Below are 25392 nucleotides of genomic sequence, written 5' to 3'. Positions count from 1 at the left end.
AGAGTTGGAAAGTGGTTGCTTCTGGGGAGCGGAAACTGGGGTGGGAAGGGCTGGACAGGAAACAGTTCGGTTTTTCTGTCTTGTTGAATTATTTGAATTTTAAACTGTATACGTGTCATAAAATATTAAAAAAATGTGCCTAGGGCAGAGAAAATCTCAGTTTCGATATGAGCCTGTGTCGACGTCGCAAATGGCAAGTCCCAACCCAGGGCTTCTCGGGCCACTGGTGGGTCCCAGGGGTGGGTTGCCCAATCGCGATCCTCGCGCTGAACGCCCAGCGCCACCCAGAGGCTAGCCAGAATGAGCACAGAGAGCAGCCTTGCAAGTGAAGGCCATTTCTCGTTGTGCAGCCCTCACAGCCTTGTCTTGGTCAAGGAAGGGACAAAGGGCTCACAGCACAGCCACTCAAGACCATCAAACGGGCCACCTGGGAGCACCAGTGTTCAATGAAACACTCGCACAAACATCAACCCCCATCTCCAAGGGCAGGTGTTTAGGCGGTGAAGGTTCACACAGGTTGAGCTGACACCAGTGCAATTATAGAGCTCACCCCCCAGGCTGAAGGTCCTCCCAGCTCCCTCTGTTCATTCAATCAGTCCTTCTTTCATTCACAAATTATTTTTGAGCATCTGCTTCTCTCAGAAGGAGCCCTGGTTAAATGAGCTTGGCTGCTAACCAAAAAAAAAAAAAAGGTCAGCAGTTAGCACCCACCAGCCACTCCACAGGAGAAAGATGTGGCAGTCTGCTTCCGGGAACATTACAGCCTTGGAAACCCTATGGGGCAGCTCTACTCTGTCCTATAGGGTTGCTATGAATTGGAATCCACTTGATGGCAGTGGGTTTGGTTGGTTTACTTCTCTCAGGCCCTGTACTGTGCGCCAGCCAACTCCAGTCTTCCCGTTTTTAAGAACGGTCTCCTCTCCTTCAAAAGTCTCTTTCTCCCCCTGCTCTTTCTAAGCTGATTCCTCCACCGTCTCCAAGCCCTTCCTTTGTGTGTCCACCTGCCGGGTGTCCACAGTCAGACTCATAAAGGGTAGTGGGGTTGAGCCCGTCCCACCAACCCCTTCCCCTCTGAGCCTTGGACTCGCTGCCGACCACACCAGCCTGCACGTGGGCTCCCAGGACACTGAGCACTTGGGCAGTGAATCTGGGCCGTGAGGGAGGGACTTACTCCGGGACATGTGGACTGTGGCGAGCCGACGGTACAAGGCCTTCTGCCGGGGGTCTGGGTGGAAGCCACTCTTGGTAAAGTAGACGTGAATGTAGATGGAGCCATTCTGCTGGACACTCTGCAAGAAACAGACAGGCAGGTGGGCCAGAAGGCTGACCGGGAGAAGGAAACATTGAGACCCCTCATGACACGTCGCCCCTTCAATTCTCTTGCCATGTACTGGGTACTGAGGGCAGACAGGGTTACTCAGTGGTTCAGAACAAAACACTGGCGTCAGATGACTTGGATGCGAATCCTCCTGCAGTGCCTAAGCACTGTGGTGATCTCAGGCTTCACCACCTGAGGCTCAGTGCCCCACTGGAAAACGCAGGTAATTACAGCGCTGACCTCAGAGCGGCGCCGTTAAAAGGATACTTAGCATGGTGCCTGGCACAGAGCCAGAGCTCAGGAAGTGTTAGTGGCCTTAACTCATTGAGTAAGATGAGGACCAACCCAGAGCTTTACTACGTGCAGACCTAGGCACATCAAATACCCTCTAAGCGAACGAGAAGGAGCCCTGGTGGCGCAGTGGTTAAAGCGCTCAGCCACACACCAAAAGGTTGACGGTTCAAACCCATCAGCCACTCTGCTGGAAAAAGACGGGGCAGTCTGTTCCCACAAAGACTACATACAGCCTTGGAAACCCTATAGGGCAGTTCTACTCTGTCCTATGGGGTTGCTGTGAGTCGGAATCAACTTGATGGCAATGGCTTTAATACAATGAGTTAACACCTGTATAACACATGGGAACCCTTTGCCACAGGTCGTGTTAGAAAAAAGTTTCCATTGAGTCAACTTCAACTCACGGTTGACCCCATGTGTCAGGGCAGAACCGCGCTCCATAGGTTTTCATTGGCTGGTCTTTCGGAAGTAGATCACCAGGCCTTTCTGCCAAGGCACTTCTAGTTGGACTCAAACCACTGACTTTTGGCTAGCTGCCAAGTTACTATCCCATCTTCCAGATGAGGAGACTGAGGCTCTCACAGGAGGGCTATGTAACGTGCGGTGACCAAGTGGACCCAACCCCAGTGCGTCCAATCCCGCGCCCCTCACATCAGTATCAGCACCTCCACACTGGGCCCTCTGCTTGTGCTTTCTAGTATCACCTCATTAATCTTCACTGCCTCCCAGGGAGGGCGGACTATTCTCACTCTCCCTGGATAGCTATGAGGAAACTGAGAGGGCCGGTGACTTGCCCGAGGGCACAGGATGGAGGCTGGGTGGTGAAGGCCAGGTCTGAACCATCTTCCAGCAGGGCTGATTCTCCTCCTCACTGCCTGCCTTTTATGCTCCCCTGCACCCCGCACACACATGTATTCCACCCTGAGGCTGGTAAGGAGGGCTAACTGCAAGAGCTCGAGGCAGACCAGCTTGCCAACCCCTTGGCATTCCTCGGATCTCAGGGCAGGGTCTGGGGAGAGGGACACGGGCTGGACTTGAGGTCTCCATGGGAGCCGCCCCTCGGCGCACAGCACCACCCCCCCACCCCGCCTCAGACTGTGTCGTCATCTGCTTCCAGCCACCCAGACTGACCTGCTCCTGGCACTATAAATATTATCCCTCTAAGACACAGATGGAGCCCTGGTGGTGCAGTGGTTAAAAGTTACGGCTGCTAACCAAAAGGTTGGCAGTTTGAATCCACCAGCCACTCCTTGGAAACCCTCTGGGGTAGTTCTACTCTGTCCTGTAGGGTCACTATGAGTTGGAATCGACAGCAACGAGTTAAGACAGAGATGGGGGCAACAGTGGATCTACGGCGGAGTTCTCCCCCTCCATGCAGGAGACCTGGGGTTTGATTCCTGACCGACGCACCTCACGTGCAGCCACCACCTGTCTGTCAGTGGAGGCTTGTGTGTTACTAAGCTGCAGAGCAGGTTTCAGCAGAGTTTCCAGGCTAAGACAGACTAGGAGGAAAGGCCTGGTAATCTACGTCTGAAAATCAGCCAGTGAAAACCCTACGGATCACAATGGTTCAATCCACAAGCAATCATAGTGATGGCCAGGTCTGGGCAGCATTTCATTCCATCGTGCCTGGGGTCACCATGAGTCAGGGGCTGACCTGACAGAAGCTAACAGCAACAAGACTGCCCCCACCCAGAAGAGGCGACAGAAGCCTTCTGGGGAGAAACGAATGTGAGGGCGGCTGTCCTGGGCACAGGCCTGCACGGCCCCAGGGAGACGTCCCTCTCCCTCTTCACTGGTTCAGCGTTCACTGCTTCTGCATCAGGTCCCAGGCTGGGCAGTGCTGGGGACACAGCAGTGATGGAGACAGCCCCAGCCCTGCCCTCACAGGGCTCTGTGCAGCAGGGGCCACAGACCTATCCCCAGAGAATGATGACCCAGAGTGGCCAGGGCTGGGATGAGGGAGGCCAGAAGAGACTAGAGGGGGCCCCTGATCTAGCCTGGAGATCAAGAAAGGCTTCCCGGAGGAGGGGATGTTAGAGATGAAACTCCAAGACATGCAGGAGCTGGAGAGGCAAGAGAGGATTTCAGGAACTGAGAACACAAAAGCCCAACTCCTCTCAGCCCCTCGGTGCTCCTGCCCAAGAGAGGCAAGACTCATCCATCCAAGTGGGGGGGTCCCCCATCTGTGTCCCACCTGCCTGTACAGGGTGCTGTCAGCAGGGAGGGCTCTGCCTTTACGGAAAGGCCAGGGCTGACCAGGTACCCAGTGACTGGATAATTCCAGGACAGAGGCAGCCAAGCCCTCTGGCCACAGATCTGGAGCCCAGCCTGCAGAGCCCAGCCCGCAAAGCCCTGAGGTCTGACTCCGAGCTCCATCTCAAGGGCTTTGTCTGTCTCTGCAAGCTCTGAGGAAAGGCAGTGGTCCCTCTCATCCTCCCAGGGCCGGGACCTATAAGCATTCTCGTCTGTGGAGCTCCTTCAGATACTGAGGCTGTCACCTACAGGAGCTCACAGCCCCACCCTTGCCCTGTCACGTGGGTGGGCTCATTTTACAGATAAAGGGACAAAGACTCATCATCTCTGCTGCCACACAGACCACAGAGGAGCCAGGATTTGAAGCCAGGGCTGCCAGAATCAAGAGCCAGGCAGCCTGGGTACAAATCGTTCACTAGCTGTGTGACCTTGAGTAAGTCACTTAACCTCTCTGTGCCTCTGTTTCCTCATCAGTCAAAACGGGATACTAGCAGTTCCTACTTTACAAGGTTGCTGGGTAGATTCCATGTGTTGGCCTAGAGTGGCATCCCGCATACAATAAGCACTCAATCAACGTTAATATGATTTTGAAACAGGGCTGCCTGACAAAGTGGTGCCGATGGAACACGCACAAAGACGATGGCTAACCTTTCACTGGTTTAAACCCAGAATTACAGAGCCTTGGAGGAAGTGGGGAAGATCCCAGGCCAATTCCAACCTCATCCATGTTTCCCAGATGTCAAGGCCAAGGCTCAGAGGCCTCAAGGGCCTGCCGGTAGCAACACCATGTGTGAGCCAAGGGCAGGGCCAGGCCTGGAGTCTGGATTCCAGAGTCCCCAAGCTGGAAATGAGTTGGAGGAAAGGTGTTTGGTGGGAGCGAAGTGGCCTTGGGGCAGGAAACCAGGAGCTGTCCCTACCTGCGGGATGTCAAGCTCAGCAAAGTGCTCGTAGCAGCCGTCTGAGTTCTCGCCGCTTGTCCAGTCGCCATACACAAGGTCATGCTGCTCCCAGAAGAGGGCTGACGTAGCATTGAAGTCTGTAAAGTGCTCGTGCTCCGAGATGTACACGTGCAGGTTCTGGTGGAAGGGGAAACGGACAGAGCTCAGGACCACCATAAGAGCCTCTGAAGGCTGGCAGATAAAGAGCAGATGAAGAGCTAAGGTCAATATATTAATGTGAACAGTTTTCTTTGTTTGTGGGGCAGTGGCTGTTGCAGAGAAGAGTAGCAGCTGGTAGTATAAATTTTCTCCTTTCTCATACCACCACGTCTGTCCTGGTCTGAGCCTGTGAAGTCTATGAGCAAAGAGCAATCAGAGAATGGCCCACCTGCCAATTTCAATTTGGGGTAGAAAGGAGCAGAACCGCCCTAAAGTCCCTTCTCCCTTCTTGGCCTCTTTTGGCCTTCCTGGTCAGTGCTCTGCAGGCTTATAACGAAGCACAGTCAAGAGCAGTGAGAGTGTTAGCCAGCTACTTGGAACACAGGGGAGGTGGGAAGCAGGGTCTCAGAGGGGAATATCACAGGCCCCCATAGCTGTATCTGCTTAGAGCGCTGAAGGCCACTGGTAAAGAAGAGGTGAGCAAGGGCCACCCTGCAGACGAGGATTCCCAGGGTGCTGGTGAACACAGGCTCCCAGAGCTGCAGAGAGCTGCAAAGGTGGGGACACCTGATCAGCTGGGTCTGAGTGATGGCTGTGGAGACTCTGAAGCCCCGGCCCACTCCCGACCCGCTGCAAAAGCACCCTTCTCCCTCACACCCTGCCTCCACCAGTCTCCGCCTCCCCCTCCTCGCCTCTCTCCATCCCTCCCATTCCTTTCCTTTCTCCCGTTCCCCACACCTCCCTTTGCAACTTTTAAAGCCCAAACATATTTTTAAATAAAACGTCTAACGACAGTTAATACTTTAAACAGCTAAATAAAACCTTTGATAGCCCTCTTTCCAAAAGAGAGCACCATCACAGCGCTAAGAGAATTTACTTTTTCCTTGTGAGTGCTGCTGGGTGACACGGGTTTCCTTTGCCTTGGATGGACCCAGAGGGTCTCAATCCTGGCCTATGTTCACAGACCTGGCAGCGGCCAGGGACCCTGCCTGATCCAACTGCCCATGTCGCTACCCCACCCCCGTCCACGTCTGTGCCTGGGCTCCCACCCACGGTTACCATTAGAGTGTCTTTGGGGAATAGGTTGCGGCTGGCGACGCGCGGGGCTCCTCCGGGGCCCGCCTGGTCCTGAGGGCCCGGCCCTCGGCGGAACCAGCTGCTGATGGCCCAGATGATGAAGACCCTGAAGAGGGAAGAGGCAGGTGGTGAGTCCAAGCCTTTCCATCCTCCACGGGGCGCCTGACCTCCGACTCAGCGCCCGCTGGTGCCTGCCTGACGTGGGGCCGGCGGCCAGTGTCCCTGAGAAGGCAGTCGCAGGAACGGCAGGAGTCCAGGTGCCCCCACCTTTCAGAGGAAACTGAATTGCACCCGCTGGAGTAAGTCAAAGCCAACGTCCTTGGGAGACCCCAAATGCCACTGTTGGCTGGTGTGTGGGGGCCTGGTGCTGCCCCTGAGCTCCACACAGACCCCACACCGGGTCCTCTACGAGCTCCTGGTGGCTACAGGGCTGCCTCAGAGCCAACCTGCCAGTGCCCTGGGATCTCACTGTAGGAGAATCCTAGCAATCTGCAGTCCTGGCATTTTAGAGGCACAGAACCTTGGGAAGCACAGCATCTTAGAACTTTCAAGTCACTTATAACTGGCAAAGCAGACGGTAAGTAATGAGTTACTGCCTATTTTTAGTAACAGGGCTAGGTTATTCAGACCAATTCTCCTGTTGAAAACAACTAAAAAAGGCTTGATAAAAACGATATATTAATACCTAGTCCTTTAAAAAATCATGTATATGAGACCAAATGGCCAACAACTGCTTTCAAACAAAGATGAGACTGTAAGAGGGTGGGGAAACTAGATGAATGCAACGGGAACACCCGGAACAAAAATAATGAGAATGTTCACACGTTGTGAAGGATGTATCCAATGTTACTGTAACAACCTGTGCAGAAACTGCTGAGTGGGAACTTCAACTGCTCTGTAAACCTTCACCAAAAACACAACAAAATGTTACCAAAAAAAAGAGGAAAGTTTTTTTATGCAGATAGCGTACACCTTCTAAGTTTGTTTGCCAACTGTGCCCACGCCACTTGAGCCCATCCCCCTTCAGGTATTTTCCTAAGCACTGCTTTTGTTTTTACACATTGCTGTAAAAACAGGAGCAGAGCTCACTCAGGAAAATACCTCCTGGGGGGAGGGCGTGGCTGGCAAACAAACATAGAAGGCCCACATCATTTGCATAAAAATAAGGAATAACTTATTCACAATAGACAAAAGGTAGAAAAAAAATCCAAATGTCCATCAACAGATGAATAGATCAACAAATTGTGGTACAGCCATAGGGGGAATATTATTCAGTCATAAAGAGAAGTGAAGGTCTGACAGACACATGCTATGACATGGATGAACCTTGAAAACATTACGCTCCATGGAAGAAGCCAGACACAAAAGGACAAATACTGTGTGACCCTACATATACGAAATACCTAGACTGGACAAATGCATTAAGACAGGACGTAGAAAAGAGGTTATCAGGGGCTAGGAGGAGGAAGAAATGGGGAGTTATTGTTTAATGAGTACGAGAGTTTCTGTTTGGGGAGATGAAAAAGTTTTGGAAGTAAACACTGAAGCTACGGTTACAGAGCATTTTGAATGTGATGAATGTCACTGAATTGTACATGTAAAAATGGTGAAAGTAAAAACAAAAAAGGTTACAATGGTAAACTTCATGTTATATATATATAATACTGTAATAAAAAATAGGTATCAATGTATCTTATAATTGTATGTGTTGATATAGTAAGACTATATGTCGCTTAAGTAATCTATTATGTGTTCCCTGACATGTATTTTTTATGAAGTTCACAAACACATAAAAATATACATTTTAATATATACATTCTTAAAAGCACTGAAGAATGGACAGACTGTAGATTTATCAGGCAAAACTGAAGGAAAATTGGAACCCAAGGAAGCAAAGGACATCCACTAAAAATTCTGACGAGTAAGAGAAACACTAGCTCACAGCCCACAAAAGGTTACCCAAGGCCTACTCTACAAGAAGCTAAGACCCCAGAAAGCTCCACGTCCAGGATGACGAAAGCAGGCATGGACTCGGCCTCCCCAGGAGTTGCAGACCAGGTACACATGGCCAGAGTGGTACGGGGAGTCTCAAGCCTTGGACCTGTGTGAGGAGAGACCAGTCTGCTAACGCCCCCAGGCAGCTGGCAAAAGCCAAAGCAAATACTGCATGATCTCACTTATATGAAATACCTAGTACAGACAAATGCATAAAGACAGAAAGCAAGTATGAGGTTCTCAGGGGCTAGAAGCAGGGAGAAATATTTTCCTTCTAAGTATGAAATCATTCCTGTGATAACTGTTCAAGAATAATGACCAACACAGAGCCAAAGATAAACCAAGCACACAAGGAAACAAGACACTGTGAGTGATATCCAACAAAGAAACAACAGATACGAAACACAAAGTTACAGAAGCTCAGAGCATTGGAACTGTGACGTTTCAGAATTTGAGTTATAAAATCCTCAAATTTTGCATCAAGAGAGCTTCAGAGGCACCCATACTCAGAATAACATACAAAAAATAGAAATAGGAACAATATCTTAGTGAAAACCAATCTTTTAGAATACTTTTTTTCAATTCACACTATTGAAAAGGCGTATTATTAAGAGTCTTAGAACTGTAGTTGACTTGGAAGTATTTCCAAGATACATGTTAAAAGAGAAAAGCAAGATGAAGGGACATGTATAGAATATGATCCCGTTTCATGTAATAAACAATGTCAAAAAAAAAAAAAACCTATATACACACGTTTTTATGTCTACTTATAAAACTATAAAAATGGAGAAAGGTACGAAGTGATATACATCACACTTGGTTTCCTTTGGTTCAGGGGAGTAGGGGAAAGAGTAGAAGTGAGCAAAAGCAAACAATGCAAAATAAAAACATATGGCATTAAAAAAATGTGTGCAAGAGGAGGGGTGGGAGGGAAAAACACCAGACAGTAGATAGCGGCCCTGGTGACACAGTTGTTAAAAGCTTGGCTGCTAACCAAAATGTTGGCAGTTTGAATCCACCAGCCGCTCCTTGGAAACCTGATAGGGCAGGTCTGCTCTGTGCTATAGGGTCGCTATGAGTTGGAATTGACTTGATAGCAATGGGTTTAGTTTTTTTCGTTTAGAGAGTAGATAAGTGGAAGCTTTGGTGAAGAGTAAGACAGTACCCAATACTGGGGAAATCAGTACAACTTGACCAAGGCAAAGTCATAGAAGCTTCACAGATACATTCAAACTCCCTGAGAGACCAAGTGACTGGGGTGAGGGCTGGGGACCATGGTCTCAGGGGACATCTAGCTCAATTGGCATAACACAGTTTATAAAGAAAATGTTCTACATCCAACTGTGGTGAGTAGCATCTGGGATCTTAAAAACCTGTGAGTGGCCATCTAAGATACGTCTACTGGTCCCATTCCAGCTGGAGCTAAGGGGAATGAAGAAAACCAAAGGCACAAGGGAAAGATTAGTCCAAAGGACTAACGGATCACAACTACCACAACCTCCACCAGACTGAGCCCAGAACAGCTAGATGGTACCCAGCTGCCACCACCAACTGTTCTGACAAGGATCACAACAGAAGGTCCCTAACAGAGGGAGAAAAACGTAGAACAAAATTCGAATTCACCAAAAAAAGGACCAGACTTGCTGGTCTGACAAAGACTGGAAAACCCCAAGAGGAGGGCCCCTGGATACTCTTTTAACTTAGTACTGAAGTCACTCCTGAAGTTCACTCTTCAGCCAAAGATTAGACAGGTCTATGGGCAAACAGTAACACACGTGAGGAATGTGCATTGTAGTTTAATCATGTATACAAGACTAAATGGGCACACCAGCCCAAAAGCAAGGACGAGAGGGCAGGAAAACTGGATGAATGGAAACAGAGAACTCAGGGTGGAGAAGCGGAGAGTGATGACACATCATGGGGTTGACAACCAATGTCACAAAACAATCTGTGTACTAATTATTTAATGAGAAACTAATCTGCTCTGTAAACTTTCACGTAAAGCACACTAAATAAAGAGATCTTTTGTAGCAGATTTGCCCAATACTATATATATATATATATATTTATATATATATGCATATACACATGTGTACATAATAAAAACAGCATGCATATCAATCGACCTGTAAAAGGATCACCACCAACACAGTAATGACGGTAATGACAGTCACCTTGAGGTGACTTTTGTCTTCTTCCTTATACTTTTCTTATTAGAATTTTTTTCAATGCCCAAAACAAAGCTGCAGCAGACTGCTATTTGTTTCCCAATAGCATCTTCCTCTTCTCCCTCCAAAAGAAAACTCCCGATTTCAGCTGGGCCCCTTGGCCACCCAGAATAAAGACTACAATTCTAGCCTCCTTTACACTGGGTGTGACCACGTGGTGAAGTTCTGACTACTAAGATGTTTAAAAAAAAAAAGTGTTATGTGGGGCTTTTGGGAGTGTCCCTAAAGAGAAGATACGTCCCTTCTTGATTTCTTCCTCCCTCTTGCTACCTAGACGTGATGGCTGGATCTTCAGCAGCCATCTCAGGCCATGATGGCTGCTGTCCAGTGAAGGTGGAACAAAAGGCAAGGAGTCTGGGTCTCAGAAGACTGCAGAATCCTGGTCTGCCACACTGGTACATGAGAAAGAAATAAACTTGTATTGTGTTAATTTAGGTTTCTTAGATACTCAGAGTTGTGTAATAAATGATCCAAAGGAAAAAAAACAAAACCCACTGCCACTGAGTCGCTTCCAACTCATAGGGACCCTGTAGGACAGAGTAGAACTGCCCCATAGGGTTTCCACGTCTGTAGTCTTTACAGAAGCAGCCTGCCACATCTTTCTCCTGCAGAGCTGCTGGTGGGTTTGAACAGCCGACCTTTTGGTTAGCAGCTGAGTGCTTAATTACTGTGCCACCTGGGCTCCTAAACAATCCAAGTACTTACTAATTATAGGTATGAAAAGCAGTATAGCAGAGAAGCTGAGCCTAGCCTCTAAACTACAATACTTGGATCTGAAGCCCAGCTCTGCCACTTGCTGACTGTGTGACCTTGGGCAAGGCTCTTAACCTCTCTGGGCCTACATTGCTTCATCTGTGAATAACAGTCCCTACCTCACAGAGCTGTTGATAAGCATCACATGGACTGATGTATATAAACTACCTAGAACAAGGCCTGAGATGCTCAATAAGCGCTTTTGAAATGTTAGCTATTATTGTTGTTATTTTCATCATAGGAAAAAAACATACAAAAAACTCTGAAGCGGAAAAATACTGAGGGAATTCTAGTGTGGGCCCAGATACACAGGACCGGGCAGAGGGACTTGCCTCGGCCTGCAGAAACCATGGAGCCCTGGGTCCAGGGTCTCAGGGGCCACGGCCCAGCTGGGCCACCTGCTGCCTCCCCAGGAACTCCCTGATGTGCATGGCTGGGGACGGCCTGGAACTGGTGCTCTCTGGGGATCCCTCCACGTCAAGGCAGGCTCCCGTTTTAGTAAATATGTTGAGGGGGAGGCTGGGAGCAGAGACACCCACAAGCAGCTCTGCCTCTGGCTGAGTGTGTGGCCTGTGGAGTCCCACCCCCTCGGGACTTCTGGGTCCCCCTGTGTAAAACAAGGAGATAAGACCAAGTCTTTAGAAGGTCCTAGGTCTCCTCAGTCTCCTGAATAATATCTGTGTGTAGCCATATGTCCTAAGTTCTGTGTACCTCTCAGAGGGCTCACCAATGTTTCTGTCTAATCACACATCCCAGGCTGGGCAGCCCGGGTCCAGGACACAGGGCCTGCAGGGGACAGGGCCGACCCTAGTGCTTTTCAACTTATCGGTATAAGCAAACCAAATAGATAATACACTCCCACTCCCCGCCCCCACAAATGGGTATTCCACGTTCACGTGGTTGAGAAATTTTTTAATTATATGAGAAGATACATAATGAAAATTTTCTTTCCCATCCTATCCCTTTATATATCCTGTTCTCACCCCACTCCCACTCCAGGTAACTTTGTTGTCCTTAGCTGTCACCGATTCTGATTCATCGCAACCCCATGTGTGCAGAGTACAAGTGCTCCATTGGGTTTTCAAGGCTGTAAACTTTCAGAAGCAGATTGCCAGGCCTGTCTTCCAAGGTACTTCAGGTGGGTTCAAACTGCCAAACTTTCAGCTAGTAGTCAAGCGCTTAACTGTTTGTACCACCTGGGTAAATACTGGTATGATTTCTTTGGGGACGTGCTCAAAGCCATGGACACCACCCGACCCCTAAAGCTCATTCTCACCCAATCTGCTTGAAGCTTCTTTGTGGAGTTCACAGGGCCCTGAAAACAAACCCTGAATCCCATTTTAAGAACTCTACACGAGGGCTGATGTTTAGTGCTGCCTAATTCAAAGTAAGGGGGCAGCAGTGGTTCAGTGGTAGAATTCTCACCTTCCATGCCAGAGACAAGGGTTTGATTCCCGGCTAACGCACCTTACGTGCAGCCTCCACCCGTCTGTCAGCCGAGACTCGCGTGTTGCTATGATGCTGAACAGGCTTGAGTGGAGCTTCCAGATTAAGACAGATCAGGAGGAAACACTTGGCGATCTACTTCGAAAATCAGCCATCGAAAACCTACAGATCATAAGAGTCCCATCCCCAGCTGATCACGGGGAAGGCACAGGACTGGGCAGCATTTTATTCTGTTGTGCATGGGGTCACCATGAGTCAGAGCTGACTCGGAGGCATCTAACAGCAACAGTTCTAAGGAAGGAAATGAGCTTGTATTGTGGCTGTATTAAAAATGTCTATCTTAAACCACTTTCTCACGTGCTGATGGGGAAAGATTTGTTAATGAAAAAAATCAAGGTCCAGAACGGTGTGTAAAACATGCTACGTCTTTTGTGAAAATGGAGGGAAAAATAAAAATAAGCTTTATTCATAGCTGCTTGCAACATGAAAAGAAAAAACTGGTATCGATGAAAATTCTAAGTTACTTAGACTTACGGGGGAACAGGGAGCAGAGGACCGGGAAGAAAAGGGACAGGGCAGGGCTCTGTGGTTGATGAAGCTTGTGATAAACAGAAGTCAGGAATGACTCCCAGGTCTATCGGCTGGGCACAGTGGGAGGCTGCTTTCCTGCCCAGCTTCTCAGTGTCCTGTGTGACGTTCTCAGAGGGGACAAGGTTCTGTCCCACCCCAGAATGGGATCAGTGAGTATGTCAGCATCCAGGGGTGATTTTTCACTTATTTCTCTTTATATGATATCCTGTGTTTTTGTTTTTGTTTTGTTTTCTTTTTTACATTGAATAATAAAAGCCACCTGGAAAACAATCGTGGCCAGCATTTACAGAATATGTGCCAGGTCCTGTGCCCACGGCTGAACCAAATGCTCGGGGAATCCTTTCAATGACCCCCATGAGCTAATGGTCAGGATCCAGAGGTAGAAACTGAGGCAGGAGAAGGGCAATCACCTGACCAAGTCACAGGGCTTGGGGGTGGTAGGGGTAGGACTTCACTCTCACATGCTGTATGATGTTACTCCTTCAAATTTTATTAGCTGTCACCCTACTCTGAACAGGGAGGTAGTTTCCAATTTCTCTCTATTTTGAACAGCTGAAGCCGTGACCATCTTTCTATAACATAGGTATGTCTTTTAAGGGTGGTCACCAAAACCTTCTTCTTCTTTATATCCTCTGTATAATTATTTTATTTTGTACAACATTGGTCAAAGTTTAGGAAAAAAAAACTAGTAAGATCTTATGGAAGAGATAAGTAGCCCCCCCCGCCCCCCGCTGCAAACCACTCTCCCCTTCTTCCTCAGTAACAGAACACCTGCTGAGAAGTTCCCAGAGTAAAGAGCACAGAGACTGGAGGAACCCCCAACACTATTGCCCCGAGACACTCTGCTAACTCAGAGCTGGAACCATTCCCGAAGCCCACTTTTCAGTCAAAGATTAGACGGGCCTATAACACAAACAATAACATATGTGAGGAACGTGCTTCTTAGTTCAATCAAACACTCAAGACCAAACGGACAAATTCTGCCCAAAAGCCAAGGCGAGAAGGTAGGAAGGGACAGAAACTGGATGAATGGACGCAGGGAACCAGGGGTGGAAAGGGGAAGAGTGTTATCACATTGCAGGGATTGCAACCAAAATCACAAAACAATTTGTGTACAAATTTTTGAATGACAAGCTAACTTAGTGGTAAACTTTCACCTAAAGCATGATAAAATTTAAAAAAAAAAATAAAGAATAAAGAGCCCATTTCCCAGACTCCCTTGCAGCTGGATGTGGCCGCGTGGGGGTACTCTCACTAAGCGGACGGCCCTTTGACCAGCTCTGCTGTGTACTTCCTCACGGCTGATGAGGGGAGGAGCTGACCGCCCAACTGCAGGGCCTGGACTCTCAGCCATTTCGCTAACGTACCTCTCCAAAAGGAGAAAGAGAAGTGTCTGCTACGAATTGGATCATATCCCCTAAAAAGATACATTGAAGCCCTAATCCCTGGTATCTATTAATGTCACTTTGTTTGGAATTGGGTCTTTGCAAGTATCATCGGTTAACATGCGGTCATACTGGAGTAAGCCAGGTCCTAGTCCCACCTGAACAGTGTCTTTACGAAAGAGGAGAGACAGAAGGACACAGTGGGAAGGCGGCCAAGTGAAGACAAGGCAGAGACTGGAGTGATGCACCTACATGCCCAGGGACACCAAGGCTCACTGGTCATCGCCAGAAGCTAGGTGAGAGGCATGAACAAATGCCCTTTCAGAGGCCTCAGAAAGAACCAACATGGCCAACACCCTGATCTCAGACTCCCAGCCTCCAGACCTGTGAGACAATAAATTTGTACTTAGAAGCTGCCCGCTTGGTGCTACTTGCAATAGCCCTAGGACACTAATACAGGGTCCACTTTGCAGATAGGTACACAAAGGCCCAGAGCAGGAAGGGGACGGTTGCCGGGACAGAGCCCCAGACCCACAGCTGCATCACCCGGGCCTCAGTTAGAGGCTGGGCTCCAAGAGAACAGCCCTCACCACGTCCCCCAGGTATGGGTATCTGAACCCATGTGTGAAGGATCGTCACAACATGGTAATGACAGTCACCTTCAGGGAACTCTTTCTTCCTTTCTCTTCTCTTACCTGGATTTTTTTAAGGACCAGAACAGGAGCCCTGTCTGCTCACCTGAACAGCACGCCCTTGATGACCTGCCAGGCATTGGGTGCTGGCTGGGGTGGTGGGTTCTGGGTCTCCGCCGGCGGGTCCCTCCCGATGCTGCCATTGCTGGTCACCTGCAGGGACAGAGGCCCAGAGAGGAGGGTAGATGGGACCTGTGATATCAGGGCTCTCTTAAGAGTCCACCACAAGCCAGGGCCCAGCACAGTGCTGAACCCAGAGCAGGTGACGGATCTACATGTGGAGAATGAAGAAATAAAAGAACCCAGGAAGAGTGGTGGGTCTTCTTCCTTTCAGAGGAAAGTGCTCCCCAAGATCCTGGGGATACAGGGGGCACCAAGACAGCCCTGGCCTTGCCTTCCTGGGGCTCACAGTCCACTGCAGGGACAGCCCTGTCCCCACACAGCAACAACCCAGAGTGAGCAGGGCTGGGATGGGGGAGCCAGGGGTGTACCTGGTCCAGCTTGAGAGTCAGGGAGGGCTTCCTGGAGGAAGGGGCATCAGAGCTAAGACCTAAAATATAACAAGCTGGCCCATGAGAAGGAGGCAGTGAGGGAAGCAGAGTGTTTCAGCAAAGGGAATGGCTGGTGCCGAAACAGAAGTTTAGAGACGCAGAAATGCAGTCAGGTTCCAAGGACCGTCCATTGTCCCTGGGGCTGGAGCCCAGGATACAGAAAGGAGCTGTTGGGGACAACACAGAAGCGGCTGCTGGCAGGTGCTAGATTCTGCAGGACTCAGGTTTACCTGGAAGGCCCTTCCCTAGGCAAACAGTTTCTGGGGCCTCCTCTGTGTCAGGCCCAGGGGGCTGCTGGTCCAGTAGGTGACACCAACACAGAGAACCCCTCCAGAGCACAGTCCACGCCTGGGAAAACAGCAGCACCCAGCACACCCTAAGACACCACCCTGTGAGGCAGGGAGTTAGCATGTCCGTCTGGCAACTGAGGAAATGGAGGCTCAGGGAAGTGAGGCCACTGGTCTGGGTCTCTGGGGAAGCACAGGGACCAGAGACTGGGTGGGGCGGGAAGACAGGCAGGCCCACCTGCCCCTGGGAACAATCTGCACTCAGACGCAGGAATGGGCAGCAGACAATCTCTGGATCTCAGGTTCAGACCTCTGGTCGAGATGGGCAAATTCCTCCCACCTCTCCTCACCTGCTGCTGCCTTCCCAGGCCCTGCCTGCCTTCCTCCTCTTCCCAACCTCTGTCCCCCAAACCCACCCCACCTGAGCGTCCTGCCACCCCCACTCTCATCCCAGTCATCCGTGAGGTCTTCTTCTGTCCACCTCTCTCACCTGACTGAGAACACCCAGGGAGCAGAGACATAGGCCTCCAGGGCTAGGCAGGGCTGCCACAGGGCTGAGGTCAGTGTTTGTGAAATGTGTCCCTTGTCACCTCCTGCCCCCATGGCCAGGAAGAGCTCATCCCTGCCATCCCCCAAGATGTGGGACAGCACTACGGTAAAAAGGTCACGGTCCTAAACAGGACGACCAGAACAGAAATCAAGTGAACGTTCATGTGTTGTGACGAATGCAACCAATGTTATTGAACAACTTGTGTAGAAACTGTTGAATGGGGCCTAAAACACAATAAAGTATTTAAAAAAAAAAAAAAGGCTGCGGCCCTTGTCCACAATTCTTGGTGTGGGCCAAGGCCCAGGGCCTAGCTGGTGAAAATAACCAGTTCCTTTTGGAAACAAAATGTTGTCTTTGTTGCTGAGAAAAATATTTCCTGAGCACCTACTGTGTGCTGAGTGGACCGGTGGTGAGCATGCAGCTGGGGACCCTGCCCTCCCAGAGCGCCTGGTCTAGAGGAAAACACATGCGCAGAACAGTAAACAGGATAATTAAAAGTGGAAAACAAAAAAAGGGCTCCGAAGGCAAAAGGCAGGGAGGCGACAGATGCCAGGGTGGGAAACAGGGGCCTATTTTGGGTTGGGTGGCCAGGGTGGCCACCCTAAGGCACTGCCTTTGAGGTTTGGGTGAAACCCTCAGGCTGGGGCAGTAGAGCCACGTAAGAAGGAGAGGGAGGGTGTTCTGGCTGGGAGAAGGGAGGGTGTGGGGGCAGGGGGGAGCCAGGGAACAGAGGCCAGACAGGCACAGGGCATCCTCCTTCAGGGCTGGCCTCCCTCCTGGGGGAGATGGGGGCCAAGTAAGGGTTCCCAGTAGGCCTGAGCTGATTCATAATGGAAGTAAAATCTATCAGGTCAAGAGACAGAGGCTTGAGGCCAGGCCAGGACGTGAACTCAGGTCTGGCTGACTCCCAGGACTGTTCTCTTCCCACAGTGGTAGCCAGGCTGGCTGAGAAGCTGCCCAGGGAAATGCAAATTAAAACGACAATGAGATGCCACCTCACACCCACTAAACTCATTGCCATCAAGTTGATTCTGACTCACAGAGACCCTACAGGACAGAGAAGAACTGCCCCACAGAGTTTCCAAGGCTGTAATCTTTAGGGAAGCAGACTGCCACATCTCACTAGTGGGTTTGAACCACTGATCTTTCAGTTAGTGCCGAGCACTAAACCACTGCACCACCAGGGTTCCTTTCACACCCACTAGGACAGCTATAATCAAAAAGACGGACAATAGCAAGTGTTGGTAAGGATCTGGGGGAACTGGAACCATCATATGCTGCTGACAGGAATGTCGCGGTTGGCAGTTCCTTAAAATGTTAAACATGGGCCTACCATCCAAACTAGCAATCCCATTCCTAGGTATCTACCCAAGAGGAACGAAGTCATACGTCCACACAAAAGCTTACACTCGAATGTTCACAGCAGCATTATTCGTCAGAGCCAAGAGGTAGAAACAACTCAAACGGCCTTCAGTGAATGAATGAATAAAGGCTCTGATGTAACTCTTCAATGGAATACTATTGTTGTTGTTAGGTGCCGCTGACTCACTTCCGACTCATAGCGATCCTACATGCAACAGAACGAAACACTGCCCAGTCCTGCACCATGCTCAAAACTGTTATGCTTGAGCCCATCGTTGCAGCCACTGTCAACCCATCTCGTTGAGAGTCTTCCTGTTTTTCGCTGACCGTCTACTTTACCAAGCATGATGTCTTTCTCCAGGGAGCAGTCCCTCCTGGTAACATGTCCCAAGTACGTGAGACAAAGTCTCACCATCCTTCTTTCTGAGGGTCATTCTGGTTGTACTTCTTCCAAGACAAATTTGTTCATTCTTCTGGCAGCCCATGGTATAGTCAATATTCTTCACCAACACCCTAATTCAAAGGCATCAATTCTTCGATTTTCCTTATTCGTTGTCCAGTGTATGAAGGGACTGAAAATATCATGGCTTGGGTCAGGAACACCTTAGTCCTCAAAGTGACATTTTTGCTTTTGAACACACTTTAAAGAGGTCTTTTGCTGCAGATTTGTCCAATGCGATACATCGTTTGATTTCCTGAGTGCTGCTTGTATGGGTGCTGATTGTGGATCCAAGTGGAATATTACTTGGCAACAAAAAGGTATGGAGCCACTACTGATCCACATAACTGGACGAACCGCAAAAACACTGTGCCAAGGGAAAGAGGTGGGACACAAGACTATGTGTTGCATAAATCCATTTCTGTGAAATTTTTAGAAAAGACAAAACTACGCAGACAGAAAGCACATGAGTGGGGGGCTGGAGGTGGGAGCAAGGACTGACTGTGAGAGGGACCCTGAGAAAATTCTGAAGAGATGGATGTGCTCTTCAACTAGCCTGTGACGATGGCTGCACCACATGCACAACGGCATACGCTGACTAACGGCCACCGAGCTAGATACTTATGACAGGTGCAGGTTATGGTGCTGGTGTCTAAATTATACCTCAATAAGGAGGTACTTCTCCGTGGTTCCCACTTCCCTCAGAGTAAGGCAAAGTCCTCACTAAGGCTCCCCAGGCCCCCTCTAACTGGCCCTCTCTCTACCTCTCTCCCTTATTTATCCACCCCAGCCAGCCTCACCTCCTTGCCGTGCCTTCGTCCTACCAGGCACATCCCACCTCAGGTTTGTTGTGCTCGCTGTTCCCTTTACCTGGCACACTTGTCCCCCACATGTATCTGCAGGTCTTTGTTCCAATGTTACCTCCTCAGGGAGGCCTTCCCAGACAGCCCTGTTTAAATTGCAACCTCTTCCCCACTGCCCTCTCTTCCTACCCCTCTCAGCTTTAGTTTTCTCCATGGCACTTACGGCTACCTGACCCGCTATATGCCTTTCTCATTTAGACTGTCTGTCCCATCCACTCCCACCCTCAACTAGAACATGAGCCCCACGAGGGCAGGGCCTTTGTTTGGGTCACAGGTGTATCCCCGGCACTTGCACAGGGTCTGGCCTGGAGTGGCGGCTTACTACACATGAGCCAAAGGACGAGTGGCAGAGCTGTGGGCCTGGGTAGGAACTCCTGGCTGACGGAGATGCAGGCTACCTGGGGTGTAAGACTGGGATGAGATCTGCCCGCTCCGAGCTAGGTCTCATGGGTGGGAGGGACACAGTGGTGACTAAGACACAGTTCCTGTTCTCAGACTCGTGTATGCAATCTCACAAACAAGTCCCAGGAATATCCGCCATGGGGCCCAGGAAACTGCTGAGACCATGAGGGCTGGGCTAGGGCCAGAGGAAGCCAAGCTTTCCAGCACCTCTGCACTGACTGCCTGGGAATTCCACTGTAGGCCAGTCTCTGCTTCCAGATCCATTCTTCCCATACTCACCGAGTGCCTGGCCCTGGGCTGGGGACCCACTGCTGACCACAACAACCCCGACCCTGACCTCCTGAGGCTCACAGCGCAGGAGACAGACCTGCCCCCAGACAGTGCTGACCCAGAGCAGGCATGGTGGGATGTGGGAACCCAGGGAGCCCAGAAGGGGCACCTGACTTGGCCTAGGGCGTCATGAAGGGCTTAAGGTGTGGAGAGGGCTGAGAGGGAGCATCTGACTAGTAAGGATTAGCCAGGTAAAGAGGGGAGAAGCATGTGCAAAGGCTATGAGGGAAGGGATACCAAAGTACACTCTTGGAACAGAAAGAGGTTCCAAGTGGCTGATATCTCTAGTCCAGTAGTTACTGACTGGGGCCATTTTGTCTCCCAGGGGACATGGGGCAATGTCTGGAGACATTTTTCATTGTCAAAACTAGGGGTGCGGGTGCTAACAGCACCCAGTATATAAAACCCAGGGATACTGCTAAATAAAACTGCACAGGCCAACCCCACAAGAACTATGCAACTCAAAATGTCGTTAGTGCCAAGGTTGAGAGTCTGAAGAAAACAGTCCAACCCTACAAGGCCTCGGATGCCAAGCTAAAGAATTTGTACTTTACCCTGAAGGTAAAGGGGTAAGCCTTGGAAAGTTTTACACAAAGATGGCACAAGAGGAAACCTGTGCCTATCTGGAAGCTCAAGGTAATCGGCACAACCTGAGCCTCAGTCTCTCTTACCGCCTCCCTCACCCGAAAATCAACAGAACCTTAGAGAGGGCTAGCCTTCCTTTCAGCAAGACTAGGAAGCCACAGGGACTGAGTCTTCATTCTAAAACTAACCCAAGAGACATTTCCTGAGGCCACTCCTGGGACAAGCCCTGGTTGGGACCACTGATAAATTGGAGACCAGGTATGTTGGCTCCATCACACAAATCTTAACCTGGTGTCCTCCCCTGGGGAGATTAATTTCTCCTCATCTGGGCTCCCTCAGGAGCCCTGGTGGCGCACCAGTTCAGAGATTCATCGGCTGCTAACCAAAAGGTCAGCAGTTCAAATCCACCAGTTGCTCCTAAGAAACCCTTGGAGCAGTTCTAATCTGTCCTATAGGGTCGCTATGAGTCAGAATTGACTCGACAGCAACGGGTTTGGTTTGGGCTCTCTCAATCCCTGGCACAAACTTTTACCACCACCCTCATCACCTAGGATTGTAGAGTAAAACCTGTGAGAGGCAGAACTTGAAGGGATTGCCTTGTTTTTCTGGGTCTTGCAAATTTTCCACCTTTGACAGGGTGCAGTTTATCACTTTTCAATTGCTCGCTATCACTGCTTAGTGGAAAATATTTGAGTTTTCCTTCTCTGACAGGATTCCTCCTTATACAGGCTCCAGTTTTTGTAGGTTTTACCGTAACTCCTCGTTCTCACATTAGTCTCCTCTCTCACTCCCCTGATGCCAGGGACATGACTGGAGCCATCTCTGTGGCCCATCACAGGGGCCTATCCATCTCCTCCATTTACCACTGGAGAAACAAAGGCCCAAAGAGGGAAAGGAACCAGCCCAAGGTTACACAGACAGTCAGCTTCATTTTCCTCTCCCAACACACACTCCTCTCTCCTGTGCTGCCTCCCACATTTCAGTGACATCCCAGTGGGTGGGTCGACAGCACCTTCTGTCACTTCATCAATTCCCCAAAACGCCTGACGATGGTGGCCTGAACTCATACTGTCTGCAATGTTGGTTCAGTTAAAGAGGCAATGGGTCTGAAGTCACTAGCACTCGAGATTAATTCCCCCGTAGCACAAGCTTTATACTAAAAGCTCACCCATCGCAGACTGCAACACTCTGGACTATCAATGCCTGGTAACTTACATGGAATGGATCCTCAAGTGAACCTGGGTGACCTTCTCTGCAAGCCCCTAGTTCTCACTGGTCCCTGGATTCCCATCTATCATATGGGTCTGTCGGCCTCTACAGCCCGTGCCCTTGCCCACTATGATTAACTGGCTTCTCTAGAGCTAGAAAACTCTCAGTTCATCATCGGCCACATTACAGGTACTGCGAGCGAAACGCTGAACGTCAAAGCACTCTAGGAACGGTCTTGGAGCCTGGAATCAAGGAGTCGAGAACCCAGGGCGCCTGAGTACAAGTCAGTCCTCTCTGGCGCCACTGTCTCCCCGGCTCGAGCAATAAGCCTGGTGGCCACCCCGCGCGAGGGTGCAGGAGACCTGGCACCGTCCGGCCTTCCGGGCACTCGGCCCCGCCTGGGCCCGGTATTCAAGGTCCCTCTGGGCACGGGGTCCCCAGTGCACCGAATTCCTCGGAAACGTGCAAGACACACCCCGCGGGAGGCCCCCCGGGTGGGGATGGACCCCTCAGACCCCTCCCGGCCTCCGTACCTGACCGGAGCCGCCTCCCCCGGCCGCCACCACGGCGCTGCCGGCCCCGTCCACCTCCTGCGCCGCCGCCATCTTCCCGCTCCGGGTCCCCGCCCCCGCCGCCAGCCCCGCCCCGTCCCCGACGGCGCCAGTGCGATCGCGCGAGATTTCACACCTGGCCCGACCCGCCGAGCCACCGTATCCAGCAAGAGCGCCTGAGCTCTCGCCTCTGGGGAGAGCCGCTTCCGGCTGTGAAAAGACCAGCCCGGCCACCATACTCCCTCCCCCTACCCACCCTAACTCGTTTGTTGTCACCTAATAGACACACTTCGTGCTCCAAACCCCCGGGACTTTTTCGGCCAACATATACGCTTCCCACAGGCTCCAGTATTTCCGTCCCTTCAAATGAACCCGCCTCTTCAAGTTATATGAGTCTTCCAGGTCATCTGCTCGCTTCGCCCTGCCGATTCTTCGAGTCCTCTCCGTTCCACATTTCTTGTGCCTTTCCGGCCACCGTAACGCTCCGACACGCCCTGCTCGGGCCACGCCCCTCTTAGTGTTAAAGGAACCTTTCTGGACACCCTACCCGGACGCAGGCAATAGGCGTTTGCCCAGTGCCTTCTCGCCTTAACCCCTCTTTCACACACAACCATTTCTTCAGACGCTTAGGTCATGGTCTTGTCTTGCATTCAGGGTTTCTATTTCAAGGGTCTTATGGCCACCACACATACGAAATGGACTTTGTCAGCCTTCTTCCCCAAGCTTCCGGGTTTTTTTTTTTTAACAGGGCGCATGCGCATTCCCGTAGTGGTGGTACTTTTTTTAGGTAACGTTGCTGCCTTTGGTTCGGCTTCAAGAGCCTTAAAAACTCCGTGATTTTTCATTAGCTATGTATCTTCCTGCCTGGGCATGTGCTGAGAGACCCCTGGCCTGGAGAGGGTGTCATGGTGGTCCAAAGAGGACAGGAAATTCTCAGCCGTTGTCACATCTTCATCCACGGACTGAGTGGAAGTCTGACCTGGGTTCAAAGTGGTTGAGCTACTGATGAGCTAAGCCTCAGTTTCTACCACATCTATAAAATAAGAGTTATTAGAAAATAATAATATGGTCCCGACCCCCCTGGAGCAAAGGAGAATGAAGAACACCAAAGACAAGGAAAATATGAGCCCAGGAGACAGAAAGGGCCACATAAACCAGAGATTCCATCAGCCTGAGACCGGAAGAACCAGATGGTGCCTGGCTAGTGCTGTCCTGGCAGGGAGCACAACAGTGAGTCCCTGATGCCTGATGGAGCAGGAGAAAAGAGGGGTGCAGAACTCAAATTCTGGTAAAAAGGCCAGGCTTGATGGCCTGACTGAGACTGGAGGGACCCCAAAGGACATGGCCCCTGGACTCCGTTAGCCCAGAACTAAAACCATTCCCAAAGTCAACTCTTCAGACAGGGATTAGACCGGACTATAAGACATAAAATGATACTGGTGAAGAGTATGCTTCTTGGCCCAGGCAGATAAAAGCAGATACATGAGACTAAATGGGCAGCTCAGGAGCCAAAATGAGAAGGCAAAAGGGGACAGGAGCTGGTTGAATGGACATGGGGAATACAGGGCAGAGAGAGAGAGAAGGAGTGTGCTGTCACATTGTAGGGAGAGCAACTAGGGTCACATAACAATGCATGTGTGAGTTTTTGTATGAGAAACTGACTTGAATTGTAAACTTTCACTTAAAGCACAATAAAAAAAATAAAACAGTTGCCGTCGAGTTGATTCAGACTCATGGTGAACCCATGTGTGTCAGAGTAGAACTGTACTCCACAGGGTTTTCAATGGCTGATTTTTTTGGAAGCAGAGTGCCAGGCATTTTTTCTGAGGTGCCTCTGGATGGACTCCAACCTCCCACCTTTCTGTTAGCAGCCAAGCATCTTAACCTTTTACACCATCCAGGGATTCCCAGGGGTTATACTAGCTGCTGTCAGTGAGTCGATTACGGCTCATAGCAACCTTGTAGGACAGAGTAGAATTGCCCTACAGGGTTTCCAAGGCTGTAATCGTTATGAAAGCCAACTGTCACATCTTTCTCCCTTGGAGCAACTGGTGGGTTCTAACTGCTGACCTTTCAGTTAGCAGTTGAACTCAACCACTGAGTCACCAGGGCTTCTTAGGGATTTTAATAGTACTAGCTATTCCTCCCCACTTCCCCTTTGGAGGAGGTCTGGTGGCACAGTGGTTAGGAGCTCTGGCTGCTAACCAAAAGGTAAGCAGTTCGAATCCACCAGCAGCTCCTTGGAAACCCTATGTGGCAGTTCTACTCTCTCCTGTAGTGGGAATTGACTTGCTGGCACAATGGGTTTGGTTTTTTGGTTTCCCCCTTTGGAAGACCCATTGAGATCACAAATGTAAAGTACCTGGTCCACGGCCTCTTGCTTAGTAAGTGGTCAATACTGATGAGCTGTTATTATGAATTCTCTGTATCACCTAGAAGGGAGAGCAGGCTTTGCATTGAAAAAAAAAAAAAAACCATTGCCATCTAGTTGATTCCGACTTATAGCTGCCATATAGCTTTGGATACAGATTTCCTAGTTCTTTGTCATTTTACTGTTTCCTCCACTTTCCTCCAGGTCTCAGCTCTTTGTTACATCCCCTCCTCCAGGAAGCCCTCTATGCTTCTCCTCCCCAAACTGGATCCCTCTCAGCTCCGCCAGATCCTTGGGCTCCCCAACCCAATCCTGCCCACTTTGTGTGGTCACTCTCAGGGATGAGTGGGTCTCCCCCACTGTGCAGGCAGGGCCAGGGCTGCCATGGTCATTGCTGGGCCTCCAGCACTGCCCAGGGCAGGATTGCTGAGTGAAAGGTTGAGGCTCCAAGTGCAGAAGATAGTTGACTGACTTATCTCTGTAAAAATAATAAAAACTCACTGAAATTTGAAATAAGGTTTATTCTGAGCATTTACTCTGTACGCGTATAGGGATACCATTTTGATTCCAGAAAAAGCAAATGACTCAAAGAAACTAGATACGATGAAGCTGTCAAGTGACTTAGGAGATAATATTGGAGCCATTATTCCCTGTCCTAGGTTGTGACTCAGCTGGAGCTGGATTCACAAGGACACATCAACTGGGCCCTGAGGTATAAAGGCTAGGTCAATCTTGGAAAACGTCTTTTAGGGAACTTTTC

The 25392-nt window shown here is 50.1% G+C and overlaps 1 protein-coding gene across 1 annotated transcript in view; it reads right to left on the bottom strand.

The window, feature by feature from the left end:
- CLPTM1 (CLPTM1 regulator of GABA type A receptor forward trafficking) overlaps positions 1–22331 on the bottom strand; it is a 36705-nt gene extending 14374 nt beyond the window's left edge. The window contains exons 1-5 of the mRNA XM_064293799.1: positions 22244–22331; positions 15179–15285; positions 6025–6148; positions 4786–4944; positions 1172–1289 (exon numbers count right to left, since the gene is read on the bottom strand). Coding sequence (XP_064149869.1) covers positions 1172–1289; positions 4786–4944; positions 6025–6148; positions 15179–15285; positions 22244–22315 — 580 coding nt within the window. The 5' untranslated portion in view covers positions 22316–22331. The remainder of the gene's footprint in view (positions 1–1171; positions 1290–4785; positions 4945–6024; positions 6149–15178; positions 15286–22243) is intronic.
- Between the last annotated feature and the right edge of the window lie 3061 nt (positions 22332–25392).

Source organism: Loxodonta africana, chromosome 11 (assembly GCF_030014295.1).
Source record: "Loxodonta africana isolate mLoxAfr1 chromosome 11, mLoxAfr1.hap2, whole genome shotgun sequence".
In the NCBI taxonomy this organism is placed as follows: Eukaryota; Metazoa; Chordata; class Mammalia; order Proboscidea; family Elephantidae; genus Loxodonta; species Loxodonta africana.
The sequence above is the reverse complement of the archived record's forward strand: the minus strand, read 5'-3'. Positions and strand labels throughout refer to the sequence as shown.